Genomic DNA, 14,387 nt, shown 5'->3' on the forward strand with positions numbered 1-14,387 from the left:
AGGCTTTTATTTTCTACTTCTAGTTCATATTTCACAAATACCTCATTGTAAACAACAAAATGTGACTGAAAAGTGTACTGTCTATGAATGGAGAAGCAAGATATTATCAGAAGGTATTGCCGGTGAACTTAATAGCTCTCCTCACTTTGAATTGAGAATTGAGAACCACTACAGGATTTTTTAATGACAAAGTGACTTAATATATTTCTGATCATCACTACAAGGTCCACAACTATTTCAGGTGCCATTAAATGTAGGTGGTAAAACCAGCAGCCCAATTTTAAAGCAGTAAATCAACTTAGAAAAACTATTACCCAAACAGTCAGCCCTTTCATTTCACATAACGAAAAATGAGATAACACGAATTTCACACCAATTATCACTGTCATTAAATTGTCAGAATATAGAATATTTAGAAAAATACCACTTACCATTCCATCCAAAACTTGCAGCTACACAAGTAATGATCTCATTATCAAACTGGTGCTGGAACAATGCTTTCAGGTTTGCCAACGTAGCAGATTTTTCTGATCTCCCTGATACTGCATTTCCAGCAACATCAGTGCCAAAACTTTTATCCGAGCCACCTGCTGGTTCAGTCATCCTGTAACACGTCAATTACACACAAAATTTACGTATGTATGCTGCACAAATTATATTCCACAATTTGATAATATTCACCATGTTCCACAAAATGTCAGATAAAACAAATTCTCACAACACTATTCTAAGTGCTCCCATTTCATCAACTTTTAATTATCTTTGACTAACACACTCTTGAATGCAAGCATAATTTTCAGTCTTCGATGTTTTTAAAAGACAGTGCACACAACAGTGTTAAAACAATGGCAGACTTGAAAAGCGGAACAGTTGCAACATGTTTCTGGTGAAGAAAGATCAGGGTTTAATGTCCCACTGACAACAAGGTCTTTTCAGAGAGGGCTTAAGCTCATATAGGAGAAGTACAGCATAAGCAATAAAGTATATTCTCGCTAAAGGAACTTCCCAGCAATCACCTTACTTGATTAAGGCAAAGCATGGAAAACCAAAACCAGGTGTCTGGATGGGATTTGAAACCTACTCCTCCAGAAAGTTACGAAAGTATAGTTACCACTGTAAAGGAGAGGAAGTCCTCGGAATTTATAGCATCCAAGTCAACATATATCAAGAGACTGCTAATCTTATATAAAATATCAGTCATTTCATCATCAAACAATTAGAGCCAATACAATGACCCAAGACAAGGTGCAAGTCATGCCGTGAACTTTATATAACATTACCTTGCTACAAAAGTTGTACTGATGCCTATTGGGGGTGCAGGCTAACAATTTTCACCTCAAGTCAGTACCAATGACATCAGATACCTACCATTATACAACTATCCCCATTCCCCACAAGCAACTAGCTGATGGGGTGAAGATCATGAATCTCGTTCATGCGGTGAAAGCAGAGCTTCCTACTGACAGTATATATCCCAAAGTGACTAGGACTACCCATTTTGGAGACAGGTGGTGGATAGTATCAAGATACTCCACTGCTTCTGTAAAGATCTTTACTTTGTAGAACTATGTAAGCCCGATTCAAAGATCAGGAGGTACACTACACAAAAGCAGTAGCTAATTAAGTAGCAGAGTGTGTACACAATGAACATCACAATTAGAATTATATTAATACCTTCAGCTGCTAACAGGCATTGATATATATCAATGGGGACAGGTGAAAATGTGTGCCCCGACCGGGACTCGAACCCGGGATCTCCTGCTTACATGGCAGATGCTCTATCCATCTGAGCCACCGAGAGCACAGAGGATAGAGCAACTGCAGGGACCATCTCGTGCATGCCTCCCGCGAGACCCACATTCTCACCTTGTATGTCCACACACTACATTTGTAGTGTCCCACCCCAACACACTCATTACTCGTGGAAGACATTCATACAAAGTCACATAAGAGTTTGGAGAATATGTGTGCATCCGCACAGAAGAAGAAGGTCATGCCCGGTGTTGCCAGAACTATACAATTATATGGATATGGTGTTTGTTCTTTCGGACATGCCCTCGATGGATAGTGTGTCTGCCATGTAAGCAGGAGATCCTGGGTTCAAGTCCCGGTCGGGGCACACATTTTCACCTGTCCCCGTTGATATATCAACGCCCGTTAGCAGCTGAAGGTATTAATATAATTCTAATTTTGTTCTCGATGGCTGCAGGTCATCAATGGTGTCTGTTCTTTCGGACATGTCTGAAAGAACACACACCATATCCACATAACATCACAATTGTTCTAAGGTAGTATCCTGGCCCCCATATCCTCCTGCCAGTATTTGTGGGCCTCTTCAGAGAGTATTCCCAAACAAAACAGACAGAAGAAAATACATCTTGTAAGTCAAATGCAGCCAACAAAATAATAAGTTCATATTATTAAACTGCAAGAATACTTGAGGTACAAATAATAACCTCATACCATTTAACTGCCAGAACATTTGTGATGAAATCCCACAGCTAGTCCCAGTTGTCAATAGCAACACTGTGAATATCTCATGCTAAATAAATATATCGACACAGTAAAATCATCAGTTTGAGTGGAATAACAATCGAAAAGAGAGGTGGTGTATTTACCACTGTCTAAAACTATGTTGAGTCTACTTCATTCAGTAAACCTTCAGAATGAGAAACAGTCTGAGCAAAACCATGGAAAGAAAATACAAAATTGTCTCCAATTCGATTGCCCAAAGTAATCGATCACTTCAGTGAGAGCTTTGAGAATATTGGGGGCTTTAATTTCCTGGTATTGTGTAAGAGAGCTTTACCACAGAAGAAAAAGATATGGTATCATTATCAATTATTCTCAATATGCTGCTTAATCAACCAAATATATGAGGTATCAACTTAAACTTTCTGGAAACTAGCCAGTTTCATCTCTTGAAGGCACTTACCACTGATGTGGGGACCAAGGACTACTAAGTGGTCACCGCATAAATGAACAATTATTTTTAAAAGTAATTCCTACCAAAACTGTACATTACACATGTAGCCCCACTTGGAGCATTTAATTCTGATGAAGAATCTATCTATGGAGGATTTTCAGGGTATGTATGTGCTGGCTAACAGTAAATATACACTGGGGTGACAAAAGTCGTAGGATACCTCCTAATAATATGCTGGACATCCTTTTCCCTGGCATAGTGCGGTGAACATGATGTGGCATGAACTGAACAAGTCGTTGGAAGTCCCCTCCAGAAACACTGATTCATGTGGCCTCTATAGTTCCATAAATGGACCATGTCAGGCGATCTGGGTAGCCACACCATTTTCTCAAATTGTCCCGAATGTTCTTCAAACCAATTGTAAACAACTGTGGCCCTGTAACATGGCGCATTGTCATGCATGAAAATTCCATCGTTGTTTGGGTAAACGAAGTCCAGGACTGGCTGCAAATGGTCTCCAAGAAGTCAAGCATAACCATTTTCAGTCAATGAGCACTTCAGTTGGACCACAGGACGCAGTCCACCCCATGTAAACACAGTTACACCATTATGGAGCCACCACCAGTTTGTACTGTGTATTGTTGAAAACTTGGGTCCATGGCTTCATAGGGCCTGTCCCAAACTTGATCCCTTCCATCAGCTATTACCAGCTGGAACTGGGACTCATTTGACCAGGCCACAGTTTTCTAGATGTCTACGGTCCAAAGGATATGGTCGTGAGCCCAGGAGAGGTGCTGCAGGCGATGTCATGCTGTTAGGAATGACACTCATGTTGGTTGTCTGCTGCCGTAGCCCATTAACACCAAACTTGTCAGTAATGCCATAACATATATGCTTTTCATACATCTTAAATAGATTTCTATGGTTATTTCATGCAGTGTTGCTTGCCTGTTAGCACTGACAACTCAACACTAACACCGTTGCTTTTGGTCATTAAGTGAAGGCCATCAGCCACTGTGTTCTCTGTAGTACGAGGTAATGCCTGAAATTTGGTATTCTCAGCACACTCTGGACACTGTAGGTCTCGAAATAATCTGAAACGGAATGCCTCATGCGTCTAACTCCAACTACCATTCTCCATTCAAAGTCTGTTAATTCCCATTGTGCATCCATAATCATTTCAGAAAGCTTTTCAAATGAATCACCTGAGTACAAATGACAGCTCTGCCAATGCACTGTCCTTTTATATCTTGTGTATGTGATACTACCACAATCTGTAAATGTGCATATTGTTATCCCATGACTTGTCACCTACACTATTGATCAAAAGTATCCGGACACTCCCAAAAACATACGTTTTCCACATTAGGTGCATTGTGCTGCCACCTCCTGCCAGGTACTCCATATCAGTGACCTCAGTAGTCATTAGACACCGTGAGAGAACAGAATTGGGCGCTCCGTGGAACTCATGGACTTCGAAAGTGGTCAGTTGATTTTGTGTCACTTGTATCATATGTCTGTAAGCGAGATTTCCAGACTCCTAAACATCCCTAGGTCCACTGTTTCCGATGTGATAGTGAAGTGGAAATGGGAAGGGACAAGTACAGTGCAAAAGCGTACATGCCGACCTTCCCTGTTGACTGACAGAGACCGCTGACAGTTGAAAAGGGTTGTAATGTGTAATAGGCAGACATCTATCCAGACCATCACAAAGGAATTCCAAACTGCATCAGGATCCACTGCAAGTACTATGACAGTTAGGCGGGAGGTAAGAAAACTTGGATTTCATGATCAAGCGGCTGATCATAAGCCACACATCACACCGGTAAATGCCAAACGACACCTTGCTTGGTGTAAGGAGCATAAAAATTGGATGATTCAACAGTGGAAAAATGTTGTGTGGAGTGATGAACCACAATGTGGCGATCTGATGGCCGTGTGTGGGTATGACGAATGCCTGGTGAACGTCATCTGCCAACATGCATAGTGCCAACAGTAAAATTTGGAGGTGCACAGGCCTACATTGGTGTTTTAAGCATCTTCTTGCTTCCCACTGTTGAAAAACAATTCGGGAATAGCAACTGAGGAGGAGGGAGGAGGACGGTAGTGTTTAACGTCCCGTCGACAACGAGGTCATTAGAGATGGAGCGCAAGCTCGGGTTAGGGAAGGATGGGGAAGGAAATCGGCTGTGCCCTTTCAAAGGAACCATCCCGGCATTTGCCTGAAACGATTTAGGGAAATCACGGAAAACCTAAATAAGGACGGCTAGAGACGGGATTGAACCGTCATCCTCCCGAATGCGAGTCCGGTGTGCTAACCACTGTGCCACCTCGCTCGGTGATAGCAACCGAGCTCTTTCAACACGATCGAGCACCTGTTCATAATGCATGGACTGTGGTGGAGAGTTACATCCCTGTAATGGATTGGCCTCCACAGAGTCCTGACCTGAATCCTATAGAACACCTTTGGGATGCTTTGGCATGCCGACTTCGTGCCAGGCCTCACCAACCGACTTCGATACCTCTCCTCAGTGCAGTACTCTGTGAAGAATGGGTTGCCATTCCCCAAGAAACCTTCCAGCACCTGATTGAACGTATGCCTGTGACAGAGGAAGCTGCCATTAAGGCAAAGGGTGGGCCAACACCATACTGAATTCCAGCATTACTGATGGAGGGCGCCACGAAGTCATTTTCAGCCAGGTGTTCGGATGCTTTTGACCACATAGTGTAGGTGTATGTTGGAGCTGTGACAACCAGTAAGAGTGTCAAAGACAAGCATGACTGAAGGCTAGTGTGGCTCTTAGCTTCTACAGGCCATTAATGACAGACCTTTCGTAACAGAGTGAAGTGGTGTCGGGCAGTGTATTTGTTTTGTCTTTGAAATGGAAGCCAACACAGTCTTAAATTTATCATATAAGCTTTGAGATTTATCTTGTACTGCTGTTGCTAAAAAAAACAAAATTATGCTTTAATGAATTATAATTTTTTCCAGACAGTTGTGTACTGGTCAGCTCTTTATTAGCATATTGTTTTTGTTTGACCGCAACTGCTGCAAAAATCATAAAAGAGGTAACTAAATTTAGACGAGATGACTGTCAGACTGTCAAATGTGAAAACTGCATATACTGATGAGTTCAGAAAAATAGTAGATTACTGCTACTGCAACTACTACATCATCATTTGGATGTTTCCACCTGTTTAGAAAGTGTAAACTGAGAACATATTTGAATTATTAGCCTTTCCAATTCTGATTCTGTGCTCAAAAAACATCAACATAATGTTCTATTGTGTTACAAGGAGTGCTTGATGCTAGTTATAAGTTTATAAATACTGATTTATCTAATGGAAAGCTTCAGTTGGATGGCGACAAAGAATATATCAACATTAGGTTATCACACTTTTGAATAATTGTTGAATTCGTCTTTGATATAATGTATTTTAAATGGAGTACATACATATTAAAGTTTGTAGATGTGGCTAACAATTTTGTGAAATGGAAATGTTTAATAAATTTAATAACTGACAGAGATGATATTGAATACTATCTTACAGCAAAAATAACTTCATGACCAATAAATATGTCATAAAGCATCCATTTGAAGATTGCATTATTGGACCACAAATACTTACGATCTCTTAAAAACTTATCTTTCCAGAATGTAGTGTTACCTATTATAAATACTACTCTGAAAAACTTTTTTACACAGAAGAGCCAAAGAAATTGGTACACCTGCTTAATATAGTGTAGGGCCCCTGCAAGCACGCAGAAGGGCCACAACACGATATGGCATGGACTTGACTAATGTCTGTAGTAGTGCTGGAGAGAATTGACACCATGAATCCTGCAGGCCTGTCCATAAATCCCTACGAGTAAGGCGGTTTGGAGATCTCTTCTGAACAGAATATTGCAAGGCATCCCAGATATGCTCAATAATGTTAATGTCTGGGATGTTTGGTGGCTAGTGGAAGTGTTTAAACTCAGAAGAGTGTTCCTGGAGCCACTCTGTAGCAATTCTGGATGTTTGGGATGTTGCACTGTGCTGCTGGAAATGCCGAAGTCTGTATGAATGCACTATGGACATGAATGGATGCAGGTGAATTATGATGCTTTTTGTCTTTCTAGTCTGGCAAGTATTTCACAAGCATTCTCGATGCTCGTGAAGAAAACTCATGTGGGAATTATCAATGTTCCTATCGCTGCTCGTTTATAAGTGCGGCTCAGAGTGATGCTCCAATGCGAACACTGCTATGAGAACGACACTTTTCGTCAATGACATCTTCAGACTGCATGTGATAGACGTAAAATTAAATCAAAATGATTAAGACCATCCTTTGTCACAGAGCTCGTGAAGGACACACCAGAAAGTCAAATCTACTGTGAAGTCAGTGTGGTGAAATGTTGTTGACTGATTAATCTAGAGCCAGAAACTGTTATAACTACATAAAGACAGAAATTGCAAATATTTTCAGTGAATATGATGTCATACCAGTTTCTTTGAAACGCTATTTAAAAAATGCATAGGTGAGAGAGAAAGATGTGTTTATGTGGAATTGAAAATGATTGAAATCCACATCTTCAGCCATATTACAGAAACTACTACAGTATGTGGGTACCTTGCACCATGGCAGCTAATCCCACCCCCTTTTACCATTGGGAAAAATGATTGCCTTTCAACCTCTAAATAGCTATCACAATGATCTCTGCAATTGAACCAATTGCAAGTTACTGGTGTAGGCTACCGTAATCAATTGCTTCCAGTTATGAAACTGTAGATAACCTTCAATCCAGTATCCACAGCTGAATTTGCAATTTTCATCTTCATCCATCTGAAGATTGGACTCAACATTACAGGGCTTTATTAGAAACAATTCTATTCAGAGTACTATGCCCTTGTATTCCTCTGCACCTCAGAATGAACTCGTCCATCTAGTTATAGGGTCACTTACATAAATCGAAACTATGATTCTGGATAACTGCTCTGCACATACAAAGCACTGTCAGGGATGAAAGTCATTCACAGACTTCATGTTCCCAAACAAAGATGGAATTTTTATGGATGAAAATGTGCCATGTAAATGGGCCACAACTGTTCATGACTAGTTTGAAGAACACACTTGATAATTTGAGTGATCACCCAACACAAATCCCATCAAACATTTATGGGACATAATTGGAGGGTGAATTTCTGGACTAAATCCTGCACCAGCAACACTTTCCAAAGGCAACATGGCTTAATATTTTAGCAGGGGACTTCCAACAACTTGCTGAGTCCATACCACATAGAGTTGTTTCAGTATGCCAGGCAAAAGGAGATCCAACACTATATTGGGAGGTATCTCATAACTTTCGTCACTTCAGTGTATATCGTGCTAAGAGTATCTAAGGTAATTTTTTAAAAGAGTACACCTCCTTTCGACTATGCACTACTATATCTAATTTTTGTACTATCTAGATTTCAGCTTTTATGCCACTTTCAAGTATGTCGTATCTGTTAATGCAGTCCAAAGCAGGTGAACAACAGTAACACAGCATTGAGATGTAACTGTCAAAGAATGCAGACTCTTGAAAACATAGAAAATTTGAGATTCAAACGCATACAGAACCTTACTAACAATCATTCTTCCGTAAATTATTTGCAACTGGAACTAGAGAGAGGAAAAGTGATAGTGGTAAAGAAAGACCCTCTGCCAAGGTGGCTAGTGGAGCATAGATGTAGAATGTGTCTGAAACAAAATTCTACTTTGCACAGCCTGAGAAATCAGATTTTTGAAAGTCTCAAATAATTTAAACAAACTGGGAAAAATTTTACTGAATTAGGTTAAGAAATGAACTGAATGTAAGTGACAATTTCTTAAGTGAAAATGTAGATGTATGCCAATGATATGATCCTACTATAAGAGAGAAGTGTGTCATCGCAGAAGCCATTAACAAACTGGAAAAACTGTCCCACAAAAATGACCTGGTCATAAATAAGGATAAGACAAAAAGGGTCGACAGAAGCGTCCGATCCCACGCGTCGGCTTTGACCCGTGACATAAGGGTGACGTCGCGTGTGACGTCATGACGGCGCAGAGTTTGGTTTGTGAGTGTGGCGTGTTTGTAGATGTCGTCGTGTTGTGGTTTGTTGTGCTCTCTGGCGGTATGTTCAGGGTTTTCGTTTGTGTGGTGTAATGGGTTCAGTTTGCTATTGCTCATTATCCAGAATTGTTAGAGTGTTGGCTGTGTTTGTAGTGGAATTCGTTTCAGTGAGTTAACGATTTTGTGTGAAGGTTAATTTAGTGTTGTTCACTGTACATTGTGTGGTAATTTTATTAAAATTAATCGGTTGTTGTTTATGTTCTGGAATGGATATGACAGATAAAATTAACAGTGTGCAGGTCAAGGGAAGTGTTCTATCCCAATGTGTGGCTGTCTATGTTGATATTGGTATCGGGAGATGTTTTTAAGCTATATAGGCCAAGGGAAGTGTTTGAGCCTAATTTCTGGGATCGGGAGCTGCTGTTGAGATATAGGTCAAGGGAAGTGTCTGATTCCAGATGATACTGTGTTTAGTGGTATTTGGGGAGTTCTGTGATGTCGGTTTTTTTCGTCTTTTGTGTGGTTTTGTATGGCGGTGGGTGTCTAAATTTGTTTATATTTAGTTTGCCCCCACTCAAAAACACCCGATTTCCCGCGCTTGTCCCGTTAGTGCCATTAGGCTTTTTGTGGAAAGTGTGTGTGTTTGCTTTTCAATGTATTTTTGTCCTCATAATGTGTACGTACTGACTTTATATGCACCATATTGGAATCGTGGTTTATGGTCGTTTCCGCCATATTTGTGACGTCATGGGTCAAAGCAGATGGGCGGGATCGGACGCTTCCGTATTTCCGACAAAAGCAATTACATTCAAGAAAGGAGGGACCCCCGCAAACATTGACAAATTCACCTGTGGAGAACAAAAACTGGAAACAGTCAAAAGCTACAAAAGCCTAGCAATTATAGTGCAGGTAACAGGCCGTTTTCCTAGCACATTGGAGATAGGGTACTAAGAGCGAAGAATGCAACTACCGAGATTAATAAACTGAATCTACCATCTGTAAGAACAGCTCTGAGATTATTTGACATAAAGGTTGCAACACGTGCATCAGACAGCTTACAATACGACTTACATGGAGACACCTCACACATTCAAAACCTCAAACGACTAGAGGGAGTCAAGGCAGCATGTATTTCACAATACAATCAAAACAGAGTAATCTACATCCTGTCAGACACGAACTACTTCACTGAAGGTTAGATTGCAGCTTATGACTTGATATAACCCCACAAAGCATCAGACTCCTGCAAGACATGCAGCACAAAGCAATAACAAGAGCAAATCACAACCCCACGGAGAGTTGTGAGTACACCATATGCAGAGGACCTTGCAATACATATCAAGTGTAAAGAAAGAACTTTGTCACTATCTCACTATGCGAATGATAACTTTGGTTAACTAATCAATACCTTGCACACGTCATGTTTCATAAAATCTTAATAGAACTTAGTGAAAATATCACTTTGTGGGGACGTAGAACCACCACTGGCTCTAACCCCCAATAATATCACAGCAAGAACAACTGTATCTTTGCCATAGCAGTTCTCGTAGTATGTACTCTATGCTACAGGCATTGTGTATACGCTGTGAGTATATAAAAGTATTCATATTAAGTGACGGGAGTGCAAGTTATTATTTATTGCCGTAATTACCGTGCCTGCTGGCCACTAGCTACAACTTTATCTGTAAAGATTTATAGCATTTGATATTAACTTGTCCATAAAATTTGGTAGAAAAATTTCCTCACCTCAAGAATATTAAACGCACAAGTTCTGTTTCCAAAAGCTCTGTGTCAGATTTCTGAGCAATGACCTAGCATATGAAGCTATGAATTTCATCTGAAACCTTGACGATGTAGAGAAGAGACCTATCATCTGCGACAATTACGCCACAATAGAAACAATTACTTCCCACTCTAAACTGCTTTAGCAGTAACCGATAACTCAAGCATGTTGCTTCATGTGCTGCTGTAATAATCATGATACAGTGACCACCCACTGTCAACTGAAGACATAACGGGTCTAGTGTAGCAGGGGATACAACCCGTCGGCTTTGGACAAGGACGTCACAAGCCGCCAGAGAGCAGTTTACCATATTCGCTTTTGCTGTTATGTTTCAGTTTCGTTTTTTTACTGATTGCTTAATAGAGTGGATCTGTTTATTCTATCTCGTGAGTTTTTTTTTTAAAAAAAAGCCAAAAAACACTTATCAGCCACTGAAGGGAGCTACAACACTAAGAAGAATCGCTTCTCGATTGGCCACTTGTGACGTCATTGTCCAAAGCCGACGGGTTGTACCCCTGCTACACTAGTCCCGACATAACTGTAGCATTAACAGAATAATATGTTAGGCCTACATTCTTATTGGATTTTAAATAAAACCAGTTCAAAAATAAATTAGACAACCATTTTTACATTTTTCCAACATGTCTTTCTAGTCACATGGCAGTTTTACAACAGCTTCATTTTACCTTAGACTTAACAACTAGGTTGCAAGCTGACACCACAAAAAATTGCAAAATTTTGTGACATGCAAAATATAATACAAATACGTAAATTAAACCATGATGTTCTATCTTTCCTACAGCATAAAATAACTGTCGCAACAGCAGCATTTGACTGAAGTGTATTCAACAAGGAGGAAGACTCATAACTGTTTAGTAATTGCCTTAATTAACACTTTGTGGTACCTCAACTTCTAGATAATTTAATTTAAAGTATGGTTTCAGTTCTAAGAAAGAAAGAAATAATTTAAGAAGTATAAAAATGTATTAAGAAGTGACTTGCAGTAAAAAGAGTGGTCTTCCTACTTAAAGAGTATAAAATTTCACAAAAAACTGTTACATGCTTTCACCTACAAATTTCCCATTCCCCTTTGTTGTTAAAGTCCAAATGCACTTACTGGCAGGAGGAAGTTGTGGTGATGTGAAAGGTTTGTTTGAACTTTTGTGGATTGGTATTACTACAAAAACATTTGACTGAAACCTAAAACTGGTGCAGTACCAGCCTGGACACATTAGATAAAAACAGCAACTGCATATTTGAAGAGGACAGGCAATGATTTTCTACTCATACACAAACATATATAATCCTAAAGTTCTTTAGAAATAAATTCTATAATTATCACTATTAGTGGATTAGCAACTGCATAATTTGTTGAACAGAAATAGCCTGCAGTGGCTGTGTCTGTCAGTGTATAACTTCACTCATTCCATGTTCCTGAAGGCTCTCCATGTTGAGATTTATGGAACACAAAGTATAAATGAATGAAGGCAGATCCGTCAATCGACTAGGTTTGGAGGGTAGTGTCCTGCTATGAAAACTGTAGTAAATTCTTTGACACACAGGAGGAAAAATTCAGTCATGTAAATGGAAAATAAAAGATAAATCAGGAAATGGATACTGAATCATTTGCCATTTTTACAACAACTTGCCAAGTGCGCTACCAAACAGTTCCTTTACTTGTATGTAAAATACATTATCTCCTAAACATATATTTTCAAAAGTGGTGCAATTAGGATATGGTCAATACACCAGAATCATTCCGGGTAATGCATTAAGCTTGAGGCACAATCTGCTTTATTCACCACAGTCTTTCTGGTCCCTTTAATCCCACAAACCAACCACCACCGTCTTAAAAAACAAGTAGCCTATAGACTATTTGCACTTTGAATGAAAGTGTGAGTTGTACCAAAAAAATTGAATCATTCCCATTGAATAAAAAAGTAGTTTTCTCAAACAGTTGTAATCCATGAACTATCTGAATGTAGAATCACGTACTACCCGTTTGCTGACCATATAAAGTAAGGAAGGGTACAGTTTAATACCACATCCACTTAAACAGCGTTTAAAGATGAAACATTCTCTCCCAATTGAGTGAGAATGCAAAACAAGAAGGCAATGTTCTCGTTGAAGGAAACACAATTAAACAGTAGTGAATTACAAAAATCTAATTGAGAACTCTTAGGTAAAAACTGAATCTCTCTAACACATGTCCAGTGCCATAACTAAGACACCTAAGAGGCTCTGATTCTTAATTTCAAAATAGTAATGTATTAAGAAAAACAATTATACCATTTATGCTGGAAAAAGAGGGCAGGATGATACCACTGTTGAATACAACCAACCAACATCATGGATAACAACATCTGCAACACCACTTCCTGCGGTGATTTTATATTTTCAACTTCGAAAATATTCAAAAGTTTTGTCATCTTTACTGAAGAGGTATACAACACCACAAATTTTTAAAGTGAACAAACTTTAGAAACGAAAGTTTTAAATTGTAAAGAACTGAAACATAGATAATCTGAATTCGTTGTGCACAAGTTTAATAAATTTATTTATTTGCAAAATTACGGTAATTGTCTGGAAACAAGACTTCAGACTATGTATGAAGTTAATAATATTATTGTTATGGTTACATAATTATTACACAATTGTAGGTACTCTTAAATTATAATTTAGCGTTGATATCAGGTGCAGCTCACGCAGTTATGTGCATATGAAGCGAAACTTTAGATGTCATACCTGTCTGTCTCGTTGGTTTACGTAACGTGACAGCAAAACAAACTTCTATGAAGTGCATATTGTGTATGTTTTCTAAAGGACTACACACAAACACACACTCACCTTCAATTAAAACGTATTTTTCCCATTCACTTGAAGCACAATAATCGCTGAAAAAACGAAAGCATTCATCTGTGCATTTAACATATGCACAACCTGATTTGATGCAATACACTTATTAGTTTATTCTTATCTCAATACCCATTACATGGCACTTCCACAATGTATAGCGCAACAAGTGTAAGGTGAACTGACACAAAGAAGGAGCCACTGGAAGGCTGTTCCCTCTCTCTCTATTTTTTTTTTTTTCTCTTATACAAATTCACTCATACACATCACCACATAATGTCGCATTCTGCATCGCACCTTGAGAAGTTCAAAACATCATCATGAGAAACTCAAATATGTTGACAGAAAGATGTGAACGACAAATCAATACAAAGACTTCATTTGAGAAGAAATGCAACACTACACTCTCAGTCTATTGTCTCAGTTCAGAGGAACCACAATTAAAGTTAACCCTAGATTGCCCATAGCATTGTGCAATATTTTTATTGTGCAAGATTATTGACTGTCTATGAATAAGATTGAAAGTTGCTTCGTATATTGTCGGATCTCCCGCAATTAGATTCTTATTGCTCAAACTGGTTGTACTCAGTCTAATTTTGTATAACTTCGTCAGTTCACGTTTACATACGTGCCTTTATCGTTTATTTATATATACGTCACGAGAGGTACTGTGGCTGCGCTCCTTTCAAAGATATACTTTGGCTTTCTCTAAGGCATCGATAGATGTCACTGTTGTCGGTAGCGTT

At 39.2% G+C, this 14,387-nt stretch overlaps 1 protein-coding gene and 1 non-coding gene across 4 annotated transcripts in view; both read right to left on the reverse strand.

Annotated features, from left to right (window-relative positions):
* Positions 1-14,056, reverse strand: part of LOC124555179 — a 159,677-nt gene extending 145,621 nt beyond the window's left edge. The window contains exons 1-2 of one of the 3 annotated variants that reach the window (XM_047129009.1): positions 13,636-14,055; positions 432-604 (exon numbers count right to left, since the gene is read on the reverse strand). In XM_047129009.1, coding sequence (XP_046984965.1) covers positions 432-603 — 172 coding nt within the window. In that variant the 5' untranslated portion in view covers position 604; positions 13,636-14,055. Of the gene's footprint in view, positions 1-431; positions 605-13,635 lie in introns of those variants that run through there. The other 2 variants (XM_047129010.1, XM_047129011.1) reach the window with 2 other exon arrangements.
* Positions 1,728-1,802, reverse strand: Trnat-ugu. Its single transcript has one exon. It is a non-coding gene; the product is annotated as a tRNA-Thr (tRNA).
* Positions 14,057-14,387: the final 331 nt, after the last annotated feature.

This window comes from Schistocerca americana, chromosome X (assembly GCF_021461395.2).
Source record: "Schistocerca americana isolate TAMUIC-IGC-003095 chromosome X, iqSchAmer2.1, whole genome shotgun sequence".
NCBI lineage: Eukaryota > Metazoa > Arthropoda > Insecta > Orthoptera > Acrididae > Schistocerca > Schistocerca americana.